Source organism: Pezoporus flaviventris, unplaced genomic scaffold (assembly GCF_033815535.1).
Source record: "Pezoporus flaviventris isolate CSIRO_AGI_PZ_B2104156 unplaced genomic scaffold, CSIRO_AGI_Pfla_v1 ptg000096l, whole genome shotgun sequence".
Taxonomy (NCBI): domain Eukaryota; kingdom Metazoa; phylum Chordata; class Aves; order Psittaciformes; family Psittacidae; genus Pezoporus; species Pezoporus flaviventris.
In genome coordinates, this window is record NW_026892644.1 from 4,558,288 (window position 1) to 4,573,894 (window position 15,607).

The following is a 15,607-nucleotide window of genomic DNA, read 5'->3' on the forward strand; positions in this document are numbered from 1 at the left end:
AAGGCTAAAGCCACTTTATACTGTCAAACATATATCAAAATATGTACCAATATACCTGTGTCTAAAAGAAAATTGCTTTTAGACACAGTACTCTGTTAACTCTCAAATAGTACCATACTTCATTTGCAGCAACAGCAAGACTGAGGCATTAAAAGTAACAGATAGAGAACTAACAATTACTCATGTGATTAAGGTCATTCACCTAAATGAGAACTGCTGGGGTTGAGGCCAGAAACTATCAGTACAATACTAGAAAAATATATGTGAATTACTTGACAATAATGAATTGAGTGAGAAACCTAATCCAAACAGGACTATGGTCTCCTTTTGTAAGGATTAATAATATTGCATCACTAACGATGATTTTATATTCAGAATTATTTCATGCCAGCACAAAATCTTTGGAGGGGGACAGATCTCGAAAGTATCCATTTTATTGCCTTATCCATGCTCTGTAGGTTATGCAGATAAAGCAGACTGTGAATTGATATGAAGGAACTGCTGAAACAATGCTCTGCCATCTGTGCTACTTGTTCCTCATCCTGCTGTTAAGTGACCATTAGTAAGTAATCACAGCCTGCTTTCATAAATCTGCTTTTCACTCCACCCTAATCTTTTAGCATGAGTTTGTAGTTTGGCATGTGCTCCTACAGTCAATCCTACAGCTTGCACCAGGTAGGAGCCCTGGCAGTACAGGTCATCTCCTAACAAGCACAGAATCTCATCCCAGGGGTATACAATGGCTGAGCGAGGATTTGGTATCACTTCTCCCAGTCCCATTGTTGTTATCCCTTTTCCATATTATTCGAAGAGAACTACCACCCCTTGTATCTAGTCACATGGTCAGATGTTACACAATTGAATAAGATAATAAATGTGGATACCTGATGATTTGGGGCAGCTGAGCAGAAGGGGAGATGGGAGTAGCTGCTATACAAACCTTACAATTTCAAGAATTATGACAAATCTTGAAAATTGCCATTTTCATAATGGTAAGAACTCTGTTCTTCCATGTCTTGAGTCACTTGCTTTTGCCTTCTCCATTCTCTTCTCTGTACTTCACTGTTTTCACTGGTAGCACCATACATTTTCTTTGGACTTACAAAAGTTTCATTGTTCATTTCTGTTTCTTCAGCCAGTTCATCTTGATCAATTATGCCACATTTCTCTTCATTGAGGTTTTCAGGGTCAGCCCATTCCTGCTTCTCCCCAGAAGCAAAGATAGCGTAGAATATCACTCCACTGTAATGCACCAAGGCTGCAATCAGAAAGACTTTTTGCCATTCTTCACGAGTCTGAAAGAACGGTTCAGGTCTCAATAAGTTTGCAGTAAAAAAAAAATATTATTCTCTGAATTAGACCACGAATTAGCACATACTGAACAATGACCACTGTTTGATTCCTGGTGTTACAGATAGCACAATTTATGAGAGTCATTGTGAAGATTTTTTTCCTTTTTTTATAATAATGGCTAATTAAATAAAACTTGGGGGTTTGTTTTGGTTTGTTTTTTTTTGACAGTGAAGTTTGAAGTTTCTCTCTCAAATGTGAAATATTCCTGGAGTTAAAAATGCAGTGATTTCTCTAACAACATTAATCTTATTGTAGATCAGTGGTTGCTTAGGAACCCTGCCAGGATGGGTTCCAGTGCACCCCACCGGGGATGCACTGTAGAATTGTTTCCCAAGTCGTATAAGCAGTAGTATGGAGATATTGCAGAGACTCAGCCGCAAGTAGTATAAAATAGTATTTCCCTACATAGATAATTTGTTTATGATAGGTGAGAATCATGCCACTACTATATTACAAAAGTGAAAGTTTAAGACAACAGAAAATAGCCGCAGAGATTGATGATGAAATGGACTTCCCAGGAAGCTTTGAAATGTCTTAACTCTTGTATTGCCAAATAGAAAACATGGAGAAATATTACCTTATGTTTTGTCATTGCACCAACGATGAGTGGGCACACCATTCCCGACAGTGTCCCCACACCATTGGAAATTCCCATCAGAATGCTGGCATAACGTGGTGCAATGTCCAAGTGATTCACATTGAATCCTACAGCAAATGAGAGACAGTGGTCAACTACACAACATTGTGCCACCTGGCCAACAGGGCTTCCTACAACCATTCTGGCTGAAGAAGCCTGAAAAGTTAGGAAACCCCCTACTACACGTATCAGAAAGAAGGGTAATGTTTTCTTGGTATTAAAGATATGTTGCAACTCTTCATTCTTTTTCAAAAACCCCTTTTCCCCCACTTTTGGGGATCATGTACTTTGTTTTGGACTCATTTAAAGTATCTGTGCTTCTCATTTTCTTAATGCACTCAGGAAATATTTTTAATTCAGGAATGAAGGCCACATGTTAATCAAATGTCTGATACAGTTTTATTTAGATAGTAGTGGTTCTTAATACGTCTTCCAATATTTGAAATAGCAGTTTAACAACATGATAAAAAAAAAAACAGACTATAGACTAGTATGAAAAATAATTACTCTTACTGCAGTGTATCTTCTGGGTATATATTTTATTAAGAAATAGATAAAAAAGAGGAAAAATCATCTCCGTTAATTATCACAATTTAGGCAATGAAAATTAGTCATATGAGCTATGGACGATCACAAGGAAGGATGATGAATTCCAAGTGCATGCAATTGAATGCAGTAAAAAGTTGACTGCTGGGAAAATCCTGCAATAAAAATTGATTGAGAGAAATGGCCTGCCGTGCAAGCGTATCACAACTGAGTAGCTAAGCTACTGCCCGTCTGGATACCCTGAAACTACTGAAGACCAGCAGTTAATGTTGCTGGTCAGTTTTGTTCAATAGATCCATCTTCTTGGCAGTGTGCTAGCTGATGGCCTTCCATCTTCATAACAAAATGGGATTTTATAACAATGCTGGTACTGTTGGAGCTTCAAAAGTCAGTCTGAACTGGTGAGACCCATGAAAGTGTTAAAACCAGCTGTTTTGGTGAAAGGCTGGCTATAGGACACAACAAGAGAAAGGACTGACCTAAAAAGCAGAAACTGGCAGCTAGGGCTGGGAGCCGGGTCGCAACTGATAGCCTTTGAGCAACTATTAATTTCAGAGTAAGTCACTTTCTTTCTTCTTTTAGGGATATTGTTTATGCAAGAAGAAAAATTGGCTGACACTGTAAAAATTCATTAAAAAATAATAGCACAAGCTGTTGTAAACTGGAATCAATAAAGCGCAGCTTCTCTCAAAGCTTCATGTCCTATGTGCAACACGTTTCATAGATATTGAAGTAAATTATTTCTGATATGGAAAGAAATAGGGAATACCTTATAAACAGCTACATCAAGAGCAAACAGAATGATCGAAATTATGACAATAACAACAGCGGGGATAACAACATCACTTTTATCAATAGTAGTAAAAGCAAGAATAAGATAAACACTTACCTGAAATTGCAAACCCACTGAAGCCCACTGCTAACACCAGAAATGAAATAGCCACACCTTTTGTATGAGAATAACCAACCACCAAAAGCAAGGTTGCTTCCATCCCAAAGCCTTCAAAAGAAACACATGGGAATGAATTCAATTTCAATTGCTACTGGTCATGAAGGTACTAATAAGGTCTAGCCAGAAAAGCAAACTAAAATGAGACAAAAGTATTTTTTATCTTACAGCTATTCTTGAACATACGTGGAAGCTTTTTGGATTTGCAGAAAAAAATATGAATATTTATTGTCTGAGAATATACTTTTTTCTCCCCATTGCTGTGTAAAAGACTCAAGTCATTGGTACAGTTAACTCCTTGGGCAGGACAGGGAAACAAAAAGAAAATGACTCTGTGCAAAGCACTGGAAAGTTCACAAACACACCAACATGACAGGGAAAGGAGAAAAATACTTGCCTTCAATTTCCCATGGTTGTAGCAATGTGAGGTTTTCTTGGTAAATAGAACAGAAGAGCATTTTATATAGAGGCATGCCACGAATACAATAAGACATCCCTGAGCATGACAGGGAATTCCCAGTCTCTGCCATTACTGCAAATTAACATTTCCTAATATATAACTTTACAATCCTTCTGGGGCTTTTTTTTGTTTTAGTTTTGGTAGTTTTTTCCTTTTTTTTTTTTTTTCCTTTTTAATGACACTGAAAATACACTCTTAAAATACACTGAATTTGAGAATCCTTTATGAAGACGTCTAGCCAAGCTGCATGGCATCTCTGATGGCAGGCGTCTATATTTCAGGCAGCCTGTGCCATTCGTAAATACTGTAAGCCAGGAAGTGGTAGTGGAGAAGGACTCCACAGACTATCTGGATTGATTTTTTTTTCTAATGTAGTATCTTCCCTGTATGTAGATGTCATTGATTTTTCAGTTCAGTGACAGAACTGGAAATTAATTATTTTGTGCTGAGTGAAAATTAGTCTGTCCATCCCTTGCCTTTTTCTTTTTTATTCACTCCTAGCAGCCTAAACGTGTCAGTGGGCTCTGCTGGAAGTAACAATTGGGAACATGGCCAGTTACTGCAAGACTGTATCCACTAGGAAAGGATCTCTCTAGCACCACAGTTCAGGGTTAACTTTGTCTGCATGAGTTTGCAAGATGAGGCCAATTTCATCATACTACCTTTCTGAGCCGGTCCCTATTGTCCCTTTAATTATTAACCAGGCTTCTTGCCTCCGCCCTTTTTAAAAGCATGCTCGTATGGGTAAGGGTTTATACCATGAAGACATCTAACATCAATTCTCCATTAAATGCTTCGGATTAACCAGCCACAAATGCAATCTAGAGTAATTTGTCTCTTATTACAATTAAACATGGACAAAACTATGTTATTTGTATCAACTGCAACACACCAGTAAAATATTATATTTTCAGAATCCAACAGTACCTCCACAATTCATGACCTTCCTTACAGTGGTAGTGGTTAAAATCTTCCTGCTGCGTAAGAAGTCAGCTAGCTGCCCTCCAATGGGTACAATGATTGTCATGACCATGTGAGGAACTGCCGACAAAAGGCCAACCTGCAATTAGATAAATGAGTGCTCATGTCCTCCTTCAGGATTTAGAGGGAAGAGAACAGGAACCATTCCCATTCTTCAACTCTTCTTTTTTTCCACCATCAGACAGATTTTTGTCCTGGTTCCTTCTGTGCAAAGATTGCAGACAGGTCAAACAGGACCTACAGGCAAGACCCTGGTGACCTTAAGCTGTCATTGTCCCATCTTTAGGGATTTCTAAAAGCTTGAGAGACTCCAGCATACTCTCATCCAGGTGCTAGCAGCTTTTCTCCTAGGCTTTCCCAGTAACGGCACTATGTGAGCCATGGCATGGCCAGAAGCTACCAACCTCACAAGCCCTAGTCCACCACCCCTACTGAGTCTTGTGAGGTGGGTCTCATGTAGATGCTGTGCCTGTGATATGAAGCCGACAGGATCCTCTTCATGGTACCATATGCTGCCCAGTCACTATTGCTGACAGACAAGGTCAGAAATAGGGTTGTTTGTTCACTGCTGGGGTCACAGAGTTCCCTGCAAAAGGGGCAGTCAGTAATTTGACCCAGTCAAAAAGCTGGATCTGTGCAGAGCATCCCTTGGCTGTCCAGTGCCTAGAGCACCAGTGAAGTGGAAAATGCTTGGGCATCTTCCTTTATTTTTTGGGGGGTAGGGTGGTGCTCCTTTCTGAACTGAACTGATGCTCTGGTGGAGTTTTCTATCTCTCCAGTGACCAGCAAACGAGCACAAAAATACTGCTCTAATTTAGCTGGCTAGAATAGATTCCAAAATCTGGGTGATGGAAGGAATACTCCTCATGAGATAGAGGGAGAAGCCAGAGCACAAGTGAGAATATTACCTTAGAAATATCATGCAATATCCCTGCTCTTACATGATTACACTAAAAAGTTGCCTAGAAGATTGTTAATATTAACTTCTATTGTAGACATCACAAAGCCCTGTCTTATGTGTTCTGATAATAGAGTGCTTTATCTTGGCTTCCATTTGCTTTTATATATTTTTTTATTCATGTTCTTATGGAGCTCGTTTCTGAACAGAAAGTTTATTTCTGTTACCTGCCACTGTGGAAAGGAAGGAAGCACCTGCACATTATATATGGACTGAAGAACATAAGAATAAAACCTGACATTATAATAGAATTTCATAAATTATTAGCTAAGCACACATTTAAAGCCATGCATGTATTTTTAATTTTGTGGGATTAGAGCTGATAAATTGATGCTTATCTTTTAATTTTCACAGGATCACAGGATAGTTGAGGTTGGCAGGAGCTTCAGGAGGTCATCTTCTTCAATCCTCCTGCTCAAGCAGGATCACCTACAGCAGGCTGCCCAGGACAGTGTCCAGATAGCTTCTAAATGTCTCCAAGGATGGAGATTCCACAGCTGCCTCTGGGCAATCTGCCAGTGCTTGGTCACCCACACAGTAAAAAAGTGTTTTGTGTCATCTGCAAACTTGCAGGAGGGTACACTCCTCCCCATCATCCAGATCATTAATAAAGATGTCAAACAAAAAGGATCAGACCCATTATGATCTCTGGGGTACATACACTAGTAGTTAGTGGCCTCCAACAAGACTTCCTGTTATTGATCACTACCCTCAGGGCCCAGCCATTCAGTTTTCAGTCCTCACTGTCTGCTCAAACAGCCCCATACATCAACAGCTTGTCTATGAGGATCTTATGGGAGACAGCATCAAAGGCCTTACTAAAGTCTAGGTAGACAATATACACTGCTCTCCCTTTCTCAACCAGGCCAGCACATCATCATAGAAGTTTACCAAGTTTGTCAAGCATGTCTGCCCCTTGGTGAATTTTTTGCCGAAAGGTTATTACTTTCTCTGTTAGCTCTGGTAATTATTCCAGATATGTGAAAATACTGTTTTGCAGAGTTTTAGTGATCAGCCCATCATCCTCTAGAAGCTTTTCTTTGAAACAGTAATTCAGTGAGAAGTTTGAGTTCACTTTCTAGGATGTGCAGCCTACTTACACTGATGGTTTTACATTAGTTTTTAATTACTGAATTACACAGACGTGAAACTCTAGCGTTAATGAAAGCTAGTTCAGAATAAACAAACCTAATTTGTCTTAATACCCCTGTCCTTCATCTCCATGCTGTGCTTGGCCATTCAGTGTCATTGCAACCGCACCAGCATTACGGAGCCAGTGCACAGGTGCACAGGCTCCCAGACCACACAGGTAGTAATGTTGTTTGCTATCAGTTTACAGTATTACACTTGTTTGAAAATTACTTACAAAGTAGCAAATAGATTATTGAAAGGAATGTTAGGAAAGCTTTTCTGGAACAATCATTTATGTTCTAAAGAGGGAGGCTAACAATGCTTTCTTTAATGAAGTGGCAGAGGCAGGGAATATAAATCTATACAAAATTTGTCAATGAAAAATAACGAGAAAGAAAAAAAGAAAAGAGGATAAAAATTACCTGACATGCAAAGCTGAATGTCCATCAGTAAACAAAATGTGCATTTCTATTCATTTACTTTGTGGTTTTCATGATATGTGGGGTTTTAATCAACTCTTTCCCCAAACAACTTCTCAATTCTTTCATTTTTTCTAATAATTTGATGTTAGCAAGCTTTTCTTTCTGTCAGATCACCAGAAGTATGTCATCCCAAGTACTGGGAATAATCTACTGTAATGATTCCAGGGGGATCAGAAGTTCCTCAAGCACTCTGCATCTCCTAGGGTGAGGTCTGAAGGTCACTGATTAATCTCAGACATTTACCTTGCTTATTGCAAATCCAAAGACTTCTTCAAAGTAAGCAGGCTGACTTATAAGGAGCAAATAGAAGGTCCAGCTTCTGCAAAAGTTTGCCACAATGATTGCATAAACTGGCATTGAAGTGAAAAATCTCTTCCATGGAGTACTAAATTTCTAGGGGGAAAAAAAAAACAAAATTGAGTAAGCAGAGGCAGAATAAAGAACCAGTACCTTTTAGTATCCAGAATATCCAGTACATGGCATCCAATTTACGTTGCAAATCACTTACAATGCAAGTAAAAAATTAGTGAAAAAAATCAGGTTGAGAATCTTTATTAGAATAGGTCAGAATTTTAAGATGCCCACCATGTACTGTTGCCATGATTACTGAAATTACACAAAGTCGTCCAGAATCATGCTATTGGGATAACAGGATAAATAACAGATTCAAAGAAAACTGGAGAAAACCTTGTGCCTTCCCTATTTTTAGACATGATGCAGTTCAGGACATTCCACTGAAACGATTGAGAGAAAAAAAGGGTTATCCAAGTCAAGAAACATGCGGTAGCACAGCAACAAGCAGATACCTGCTTCAACCTAATTCATTTCATGCAGCAAAAATAGTCTGTGGTAGATGATCAAATCTCTGTAACTTGCTTTTGGCATTTCCAGTTTCTATTTATGCTTCAATACTTCATACAAGAGGAACAAAGAACACTTCAGAGCCCCATTCACTTTTAATAGAATTCAAATCAAAAGCTGAAATATGTAACTATGCCAATATACATTGACATTGTCTTTTTTTGATAAAATAGCAGTTATGTTCTACAGACAACTGTATGCCTGCAGTCATGTGTGAACACATGATGGTGTCCTCTGCAGTAAACCCATTGTACAACAAGGGAAAACCATGAGCTGGAACAAGTATGTGCGTCTCCAGCCAAGACCTGAGTGACTTCAGCTAAATTTGAGGAGCATCCAAAAGCCTGGTATTTTACACTCTCAGCAAGGCTATTACCCAAAATATGTAAAGAAAAGAGTTTGGAGTTATTTTGTTCCAGAATGTTTAAGAGTAAAAGCCAAGAAGAAACAGCCTATGAAGAAGCAGTTTGGTTTTCACCACTAGCAAAAATAAGTTACCGAAGGAAATAGAGAGAAGTTTGATGGGAAAATAAGTTTTAGCTTTAAGTTTCCAGGATCTTTCAGGATCCTCTTAAACAGAGGATGAGAAGTCTTAAAACAAGGAGTCGAGCTGTTGCAAGACTTAACAGGGTAGAAACCCTGTCCTTAAGCTTTCAGAATTGCAATCATCCTTAATAAGAGCTCAAAAGACAGATGGATAATTTAACATCTGCAACCAGTTTCTTATTTAGCTATTCCCATTAATATTTTTTCAAACATGCATAGTAATCACTCAAGAGCAGGAGACCAGACTGTGTGGCTCCCTCTCTTTCCCCACTCCCTTCCCTAGATTAGGGAGGCCCTAGATGCCACGAGCTGAAACAGCACTGTGTTTTGCCTGTTGAACTCGTCCTGTCCAGCTGCATGAACTTGATTTTTGATTTTCATAAAAGAAAAAGCCCCTAAACATCAACAGAAAATAGTTGGGCTGCTCTTATGCAGCTAATAGTATGCATCCCATCATATCTGATCTTGTGTGAAGTGCTCCCAAATTATAAACAGAAATGCCCTTTTTACTTACACTTGCACTAGCTAGGCTGGCTCCTTCTCCAATGCTTGTTTCTATATATATCTTTTCTTCACTGGATATTGTTGGATGTGCAGCAGGGCTCTCATAGGCATGAAGCAGCCAGAACATGTACCAAACAATCCCAAACATACCTGCAGAGGTAGGAAAAGCAAAGTTTGGTTTTTAAAAGACAATAAAGCCACCTGCAGACCTCAAACTTTGTTTCCAAGAGCCAGTTACATCAAATCTGCATTATAAGTTATGCTTGGGAAAGTAAGAAAACATGGTAACCAACTGTGCATATTGTGTGACTGTTTACAAAGCATTTGAGCATTTTGTCACTTGTACTACATGATATTCATGGAGCAGAGAAAACGCAGAAGGAAAGCTCTATGTGAGACCTAAGGAAGGAAAAAAGCAGAGCAGTCATAACATGGTCGCAAAGTGTGTAAAAGGACTTCACATTCAGATTACAGTGGCAGATCTTATGGTGTGTCTTGTGTCTCCAGAGAAAACAGAGAAAACCCATCTTAACTGGGTTGCTAATGAGCAAGGCTGGGTTTGAGCCAGCTCTGCCACATACGATGAGTGGAAGCACGAGGCACCACAGATCAGTCATGAGGCTGCACCCATGTGATGGGACCACTTTGTAAAGGTGACACTCCTTTACTGAGGGTGGGCAGCAAGGGACAGATTTCTCAGGGCAGAAGGTTTTAGAGACATTTGGCTCCCCATCAGCAGTGCATGCTGTAGCACTCGCTGTTTGTGTGCACTCTAGGCCACATGTCACCCTAAGTGTTTGTTACAGAACAACCTTTGCAACTGCATCCACATCCAACCCTGTCACTGGGTGACCAGGGGCTTTAGCCTGGTCATTATCATATTAAAACGGTTTATAGCAGATGATTACAAAATAAAGCTCTCAGAAGCTGCAATAAGTAGGGATTAAGTTGGAAAACCCATTTGTAACCTCTTTCACCAAAACAACTTTGATCCATACTTGTTCTACAGGTTTAACAAAATGTCTGGCAGTACCAGTCTAGTCACAGAGATCCTTCACGTTAACTCACCATATATGTAAAAGACTGATGACCATCCTATATACTGTACCAGCACACCTGCCAGCGGCATGGCAACCACTGCACCTGCATACGACCCTGAGGAGAAAAAGGATTAATATAATGTCAGCTGTGATAGGCACACCCATCTTCCAGTGCAGATGATCCAGACAGGTTCTCATGTGGCAGAACTGGAAGGACACATCTGGCTGGAGCCATCATGACGTCTTGCGAACATGGGGAATGGGATGGAAGGTCTACAGTTTTGCTTGGGGTGGTGTGGACCGGCCTTCAGTGGTGTGGGATTACCAGTCTCATTTTGCAGTTAGAAGGGCTGTGCCCTGTAGGTAAATGGGGTTTGAAAGTCCAAGACTGACAGCAAACCACTTTGCAGGCATAAGCTCTATGTATGCAATTAAGTGGGGAATCCCATCTATCCCTGTTGCGGCACATGAGGTGAGCTCTGGAGAACCTAATGGTCCAAGTTTCAGAAGCTGCCTTGGTAACCAAAAATCCTGATGGTCACAGATAGGCTGGAAGGCTCTTCTCATGGCTCTAGCACCATGACCCCACAAACGCTGGTAGCAGACGGGGTGTCCAGACCAACCCTGTGTCTGCTTAACCATGTTTAGTTCGTATCAGTTGCAGGAATGAACAGCTGGAATAAATAGGGAAAAGTTGACAAGGGAAAAAAGGATTAAAAAGTGGCCTATGTAGAGGTTTTTGATTGGGAAATGTATAATACTGGTGAAATATGTTTCTGAGTGACTTACAGAAAGAGATGAGTACTTAAGTGCTTGGAAAGGAATTTCCATGAAGACCCTAGGGAGAATTCATGCAATCTGGATATTTGGTTTCAGTGTGAGATGGTGCCAATGGTTTCACATGTGAGAAGTTTTGTTTTAAATTATTCTAGGAAATGAGATACTTGTGTTTTGGAGAGTATTACATACTTTAATAATGAACATTTGTCAACACTCATTAGCAGATACTTCTCTGCAATGGTTCACAGTGACCCTTCTCCTTTGTGTCTTTGTGGAACTGTTTTTTCCTACAGCAATAGCAAAGCCCCAGGCCAGAATATAGTCAGAGAAACCAGCAACATGGTTATCATGGCATTTGCTAATTTCTCCGTTGGTCCTGTGTACCTTTCAAGTGCAAGAATTGGTCATCTGTAGCCACTAAAACGGGTGCTGAGCTGAAATATCTTTCTCTACCAGGTGCTAGGATTTCAAGGAGAGAGCATGGAGGGTGGACAGGATTCTCCTTTGGTCTGTTCTGAAAATGGAAACACCTAAATAATCACTAAATCCTGGAGTCATCTCTAGTAGAAATGAAATTCCCATAATATGCAAACCTGGTGGGGTTTTTTTTCTCTCCTTTTTTTCCTTCCACTTGTATTTTGATGCTGTTATTTTCTCTAGCCTTTTAGTTTAATTTCATAAGGACAGGATGTATATTCCTGTGTCTTAAATTGCTATTGAATATTTTCTCCTACAGGCATTCACTTTCAGCTGGCTTTACCTTACCACCTGTATTTATTCTCATTGTTTTCTCTTCCACCTTTCCACACTGCTCTTCAAAGTCCTGCTATTTCTGATTTTTCTTCAGCACTATTAGACATCCACTTGCAGTTCCAGTTTCCCAGCTACAAATAGGAAAGGGTAAACCATGATGAGAGTGTCTTAGAGGATGGGAAGTGACAGACTGAAGTAATGAACAGTGCCCTTCCCTTCACTCCCAACTTGAAATTCCTACCCTGTACTTTGCATATCTGGACTTTCTAGAGTAAAAAAGCAGAGGGAGAACGTTTGAATTATGCCTTACCTTGGTTATATTTAGCCACCTACCCAAATCCAGCCTGGAGCCGGTAAGGAAATATTAACATTTTTTTCCCTGGAATTACAGAGTAACCTGTGGCAAAATCTGCTACCTGGAGGATGGAATTAAAAGTAGAAAACTTTTTTTTTTTTCCCTTCCTTTTCATTAGTGTGGCTGGAAGCAAAAAAGATGGTACTTTCTTTGAGGAACAAGGCATAAAACCTCAGTATTTTTCCTGCTCCTTGCTTCGTAAAAAGTTTTAAGGCTCTTGCCAGAGGCTAGAAACGTGCCAAAGGGAATGAGAGAGTTGGATTTCTCCCGTATTTCCATTGGGTTCCTCTCCCTAGAGTCTTCTGAAATTTCCCACAAACCATCTTCCAGAAGGCCAGCTGTCAGTGTTGGAAAGGGACCCAGAAAAGAGCAAATTACAAGCCTGATCATAATTCAAAACAGAGTGAAGCAGAACAGCTAATGGCAAGAAGTTACATCACCTCCACTGCAGTATGTTGAGCAGCCAAGCTACAGTATCAAGCCCTTTTAAGGTGTTTTTTATAATGTGTGCTTGCTTAGGAGGGCCAGTTCAATATGTACAATAAATTGAATACCTAAGGATGGAGCAAATGAAAAAAAAAAAAAACAAAAAAAGTGTAATTTCTCTCATGTGACACCTCTGCCCCCAATTTAGTTTACTACGAGAGCCATTTTGATGATTGGATTTAAATGACAAAATGAGGACATACTAAGCAAAAAGACTCTCAGGTTCCTGGCCTCAGAGTACAAGCCAAATGCAGCAAAGGGCAGAGGCTTTGCGCTTCTCTTTTAAATAATGAAATGAATAAAACATATCTAATCAGAACATGCACTGACACAAAGCATACGAGCCTATCAACTTACCACAGAATGATGTGGTGGCCAACCTGCTTCTCTCCAGTGGAGGAGCCCACTTACTCCACATCCCATGGCAGGCTGGGTAGGTGACGCCCTGGCAGACATTTCACACATCATATGATTTGCTTTCACTGCATTTCTACTTCAAGCTGATATTGTCCAACCTGTCTGGCTGTCTATCACCATGGAATGATGTAGGAAGGGTTAGGTAAGCCTGGAAGAGCTCTATTGTTTGGATATGAAGATGTCAAACTAGTTTGGCTAATCACTTCAACAGTAATGTGTTCTGAGGTAAAAATGCTGTTTAGCCCATGCAGTGGCAGGCACAAATAAACTAAAATAGCTTGAACTGCAGCAGTGGGAACCTAAACTTTTTATTTCCTTTTAAGTCAATTTGTAAATCAGTATGATTAAAAAATTTTCATCTAAAAATGAGTAACAAGTAAAATTGTAGAAAAAGTAAAACCATAGAAAAAGTAAAACCTGACCAAAAGACTACAACTTTTGGAGCCAACCCCAAAAGCATATGATGTATGAAAAGACCAAAATGATGACTGCTCCTACCTCCACTAGACCTTGCAGAATCCTTACAAACATCACACAGCCATAATGCACTCTTGCTGCAGAAGGAATGAACATGTTCAATGTAGATGTTAGGAAGATAGCTGCTCCAAATACCCTATGGAAAAAAGTAACATGAAAGGGAATGTAATTACTGTCCTCTTTTCAGAAGTAACACTGTTCTCAAGTACAGTCTCAAAGACAATTTCACCTACTTCAATCTCATCAAACCAAATACTTGCGAAGTCCCCTTACTGGCAAAAAGGGGATAAATCCCCATATGATAAATACATTTTCTTCTCTGAATGGAACAGAAGTTTAATACATACTGAAATAAAGCTGCTGTATTTTAGTTTGTATCAGAAGAATAGATGCATGTGTCGGTACTGGAGGATGAGCGGTTTTTGTGAGTCCTAACCTGAGAGAAGCATTCCTATTCTGGGAAGTACTCAAATCCAGTTATATAAATAAGGTTTAAACCAGGCAAGGTCCAGTTTCAGTGCCTCTCTGAACATGGGAGTGTGTGGGCTAGCTCCATTTGCTGCTGCTAGAATGTATAATAGGGCTGGTGAAGATCAAGTACTTTCCAACATCACTCTTCTAAATAACAGCTACAAGTGCCCTTTGTGACTATAACATAGAAGGGGTATTTCTGCAATACAGTGAAAAACATCATATAAACATTTTATTACCCTGCTTGGCAAGGGTACTTGCTGCAGCTAAGCACAAGCCATTCAAGGCTCTAAATGCACTTGGAGCCCAGTGCCCTTGGGAAATCAGTTGTAGCCTCCCAGATGTTAGCACCCGTTAGAGAAGCAGTCAGCAGAAACCTGTATAGTGGTAATGGATCCAAGCAGCACCCCTGAAATCCCAAACCATTCAGAGGCCCTGGGATAGCACTTAAAGCTGTGTCTGCCTCACTCACTGAAGTCTGTGGGGAGCTTTTCCCAGCATGGATATAGGATTTCTTACGAAACGTAAGTAAAGAGTGGTGCACATTTATCACCCTGCGTCAATAATAAACAACGGTGGCACTAGACATGAAAAACAGCTGGGCTAAAGGACAGTCATTTCAGTATGACAAGGGCTGCAGGTTTGCCAGGCACTGAGGCTTCAGTGCAAGTGAAAGGCATCCCTGTGTACCTAGCTTGTAAAAGGACATCTAGGACCTCATTTGAAAACTGAGGCATCTGCACCATGAAAAACACTGCTAGAAACCAAGAAAGAGACTAGGAACAACCAGCTGGAACAATCATTGAAATTGCTACCATTAGTAGGAATGAGCTGTGCTTGATTGATTAGATTTCATACATCTTCACATCTGGCTGACTGAAGTCTCAGGTTTTTGTTCTGTTGAACAAATGGGGTTCAAGAGCTGTGTCATGCACTCTCTGAATATCAAAAGTTCATTACTCCAACATCTGTGGAAACTGATATACATGAGGATCCCCCCTAAGAACCTGTAACAGCACTGAAAAATATCAGAACTAGCAGTAGGAGTTCTCCACAACTGCCAAGCACCATTTAAATTGAATGGATTACTATTAATCCTCAGTAGTTTACTGTCTTCTTTGTGTTGTCCGCAATTCAAAGCAGCCGTTTCTGGCTCCCTGTGGACTGCCTTTATGTGAGAGATCTTTCGCTCTTTATATAGAAAGTTTCAGCTGTTGGTGGCCCTGGGGACCACAGCGCTTGGGATGTGGGAGGTCAGCCCAAAGCTGCCCTGTCTTGCTCTAAGATTCAAGGTGACACTCTGAGAATAAAGCAGCCTCTTTTTTTCATGGCCCTCAACTCCTGGCTACACAGACCTTAGCTAGCGGCATGCTGCTCTTTGTGGGCCATAATTCATGTTTCTTTTCCAAACTACCCAAAT

General features: G+C 40.2%; 1 protein-coding gene across 1 annotated transcript in view; it reads right to left on the reverse strand.

Annotated features, from left to right (window-relative positions):
* Nucleotides 1-694: 694 nt before the first annotated feature.
* SLC17A8 (solute carrier family 17 member 8) overlaps nucleotides 695-15,607 on the reverse strand; it is a 28,236-nt gene continuing 13,323 nt past the window's right edge. Inside the window, exons 4-12 of the mRNA XM_061476357.1 lie at nucleotides 13,738-13,852; nucleotides 13,180-13,267; nucleotides 10,477-10,563; nucleotides 9,419-9,558; nucleotides 7,741-7,890; nucleotides 4,873-5,005; nucleotides 3,426-3,536; nucleotides 1,931-2,058; nucleotides 695-1,295 (exon numbers count right to left, since the gene is read on the reverse strand). Of these exons, the coding sequence (XP_061332341.1) occupies nucleotides 957-1,295; nucleotides 1,931-2,058; nucleotides 3,426-3,536; nucleotides 4,873-5,005; nucleotides 7,741-7,890; nucleotides 9,419-9,558; nucleotides 10,477-10,563; nucleotides 13,180-13,267; nucleotides 13,738-13,852 (1,291 nt within the window). The 3' untranslated portion in view covers nucleotides 695-956. The remainder of the gene's footprint in view (nucleotides 1,296-1,930; nucleotides 2,059-3,425; nucleotides 3,537-4,872; nucleotides 5,006-7,740; nucleotides 7,891-9,418; nucleotides 9,559-10,476; nucleotides 10,564-13,179; nucleotides 13,268-13,737; nucleotides 13,853-15,607) is intronic.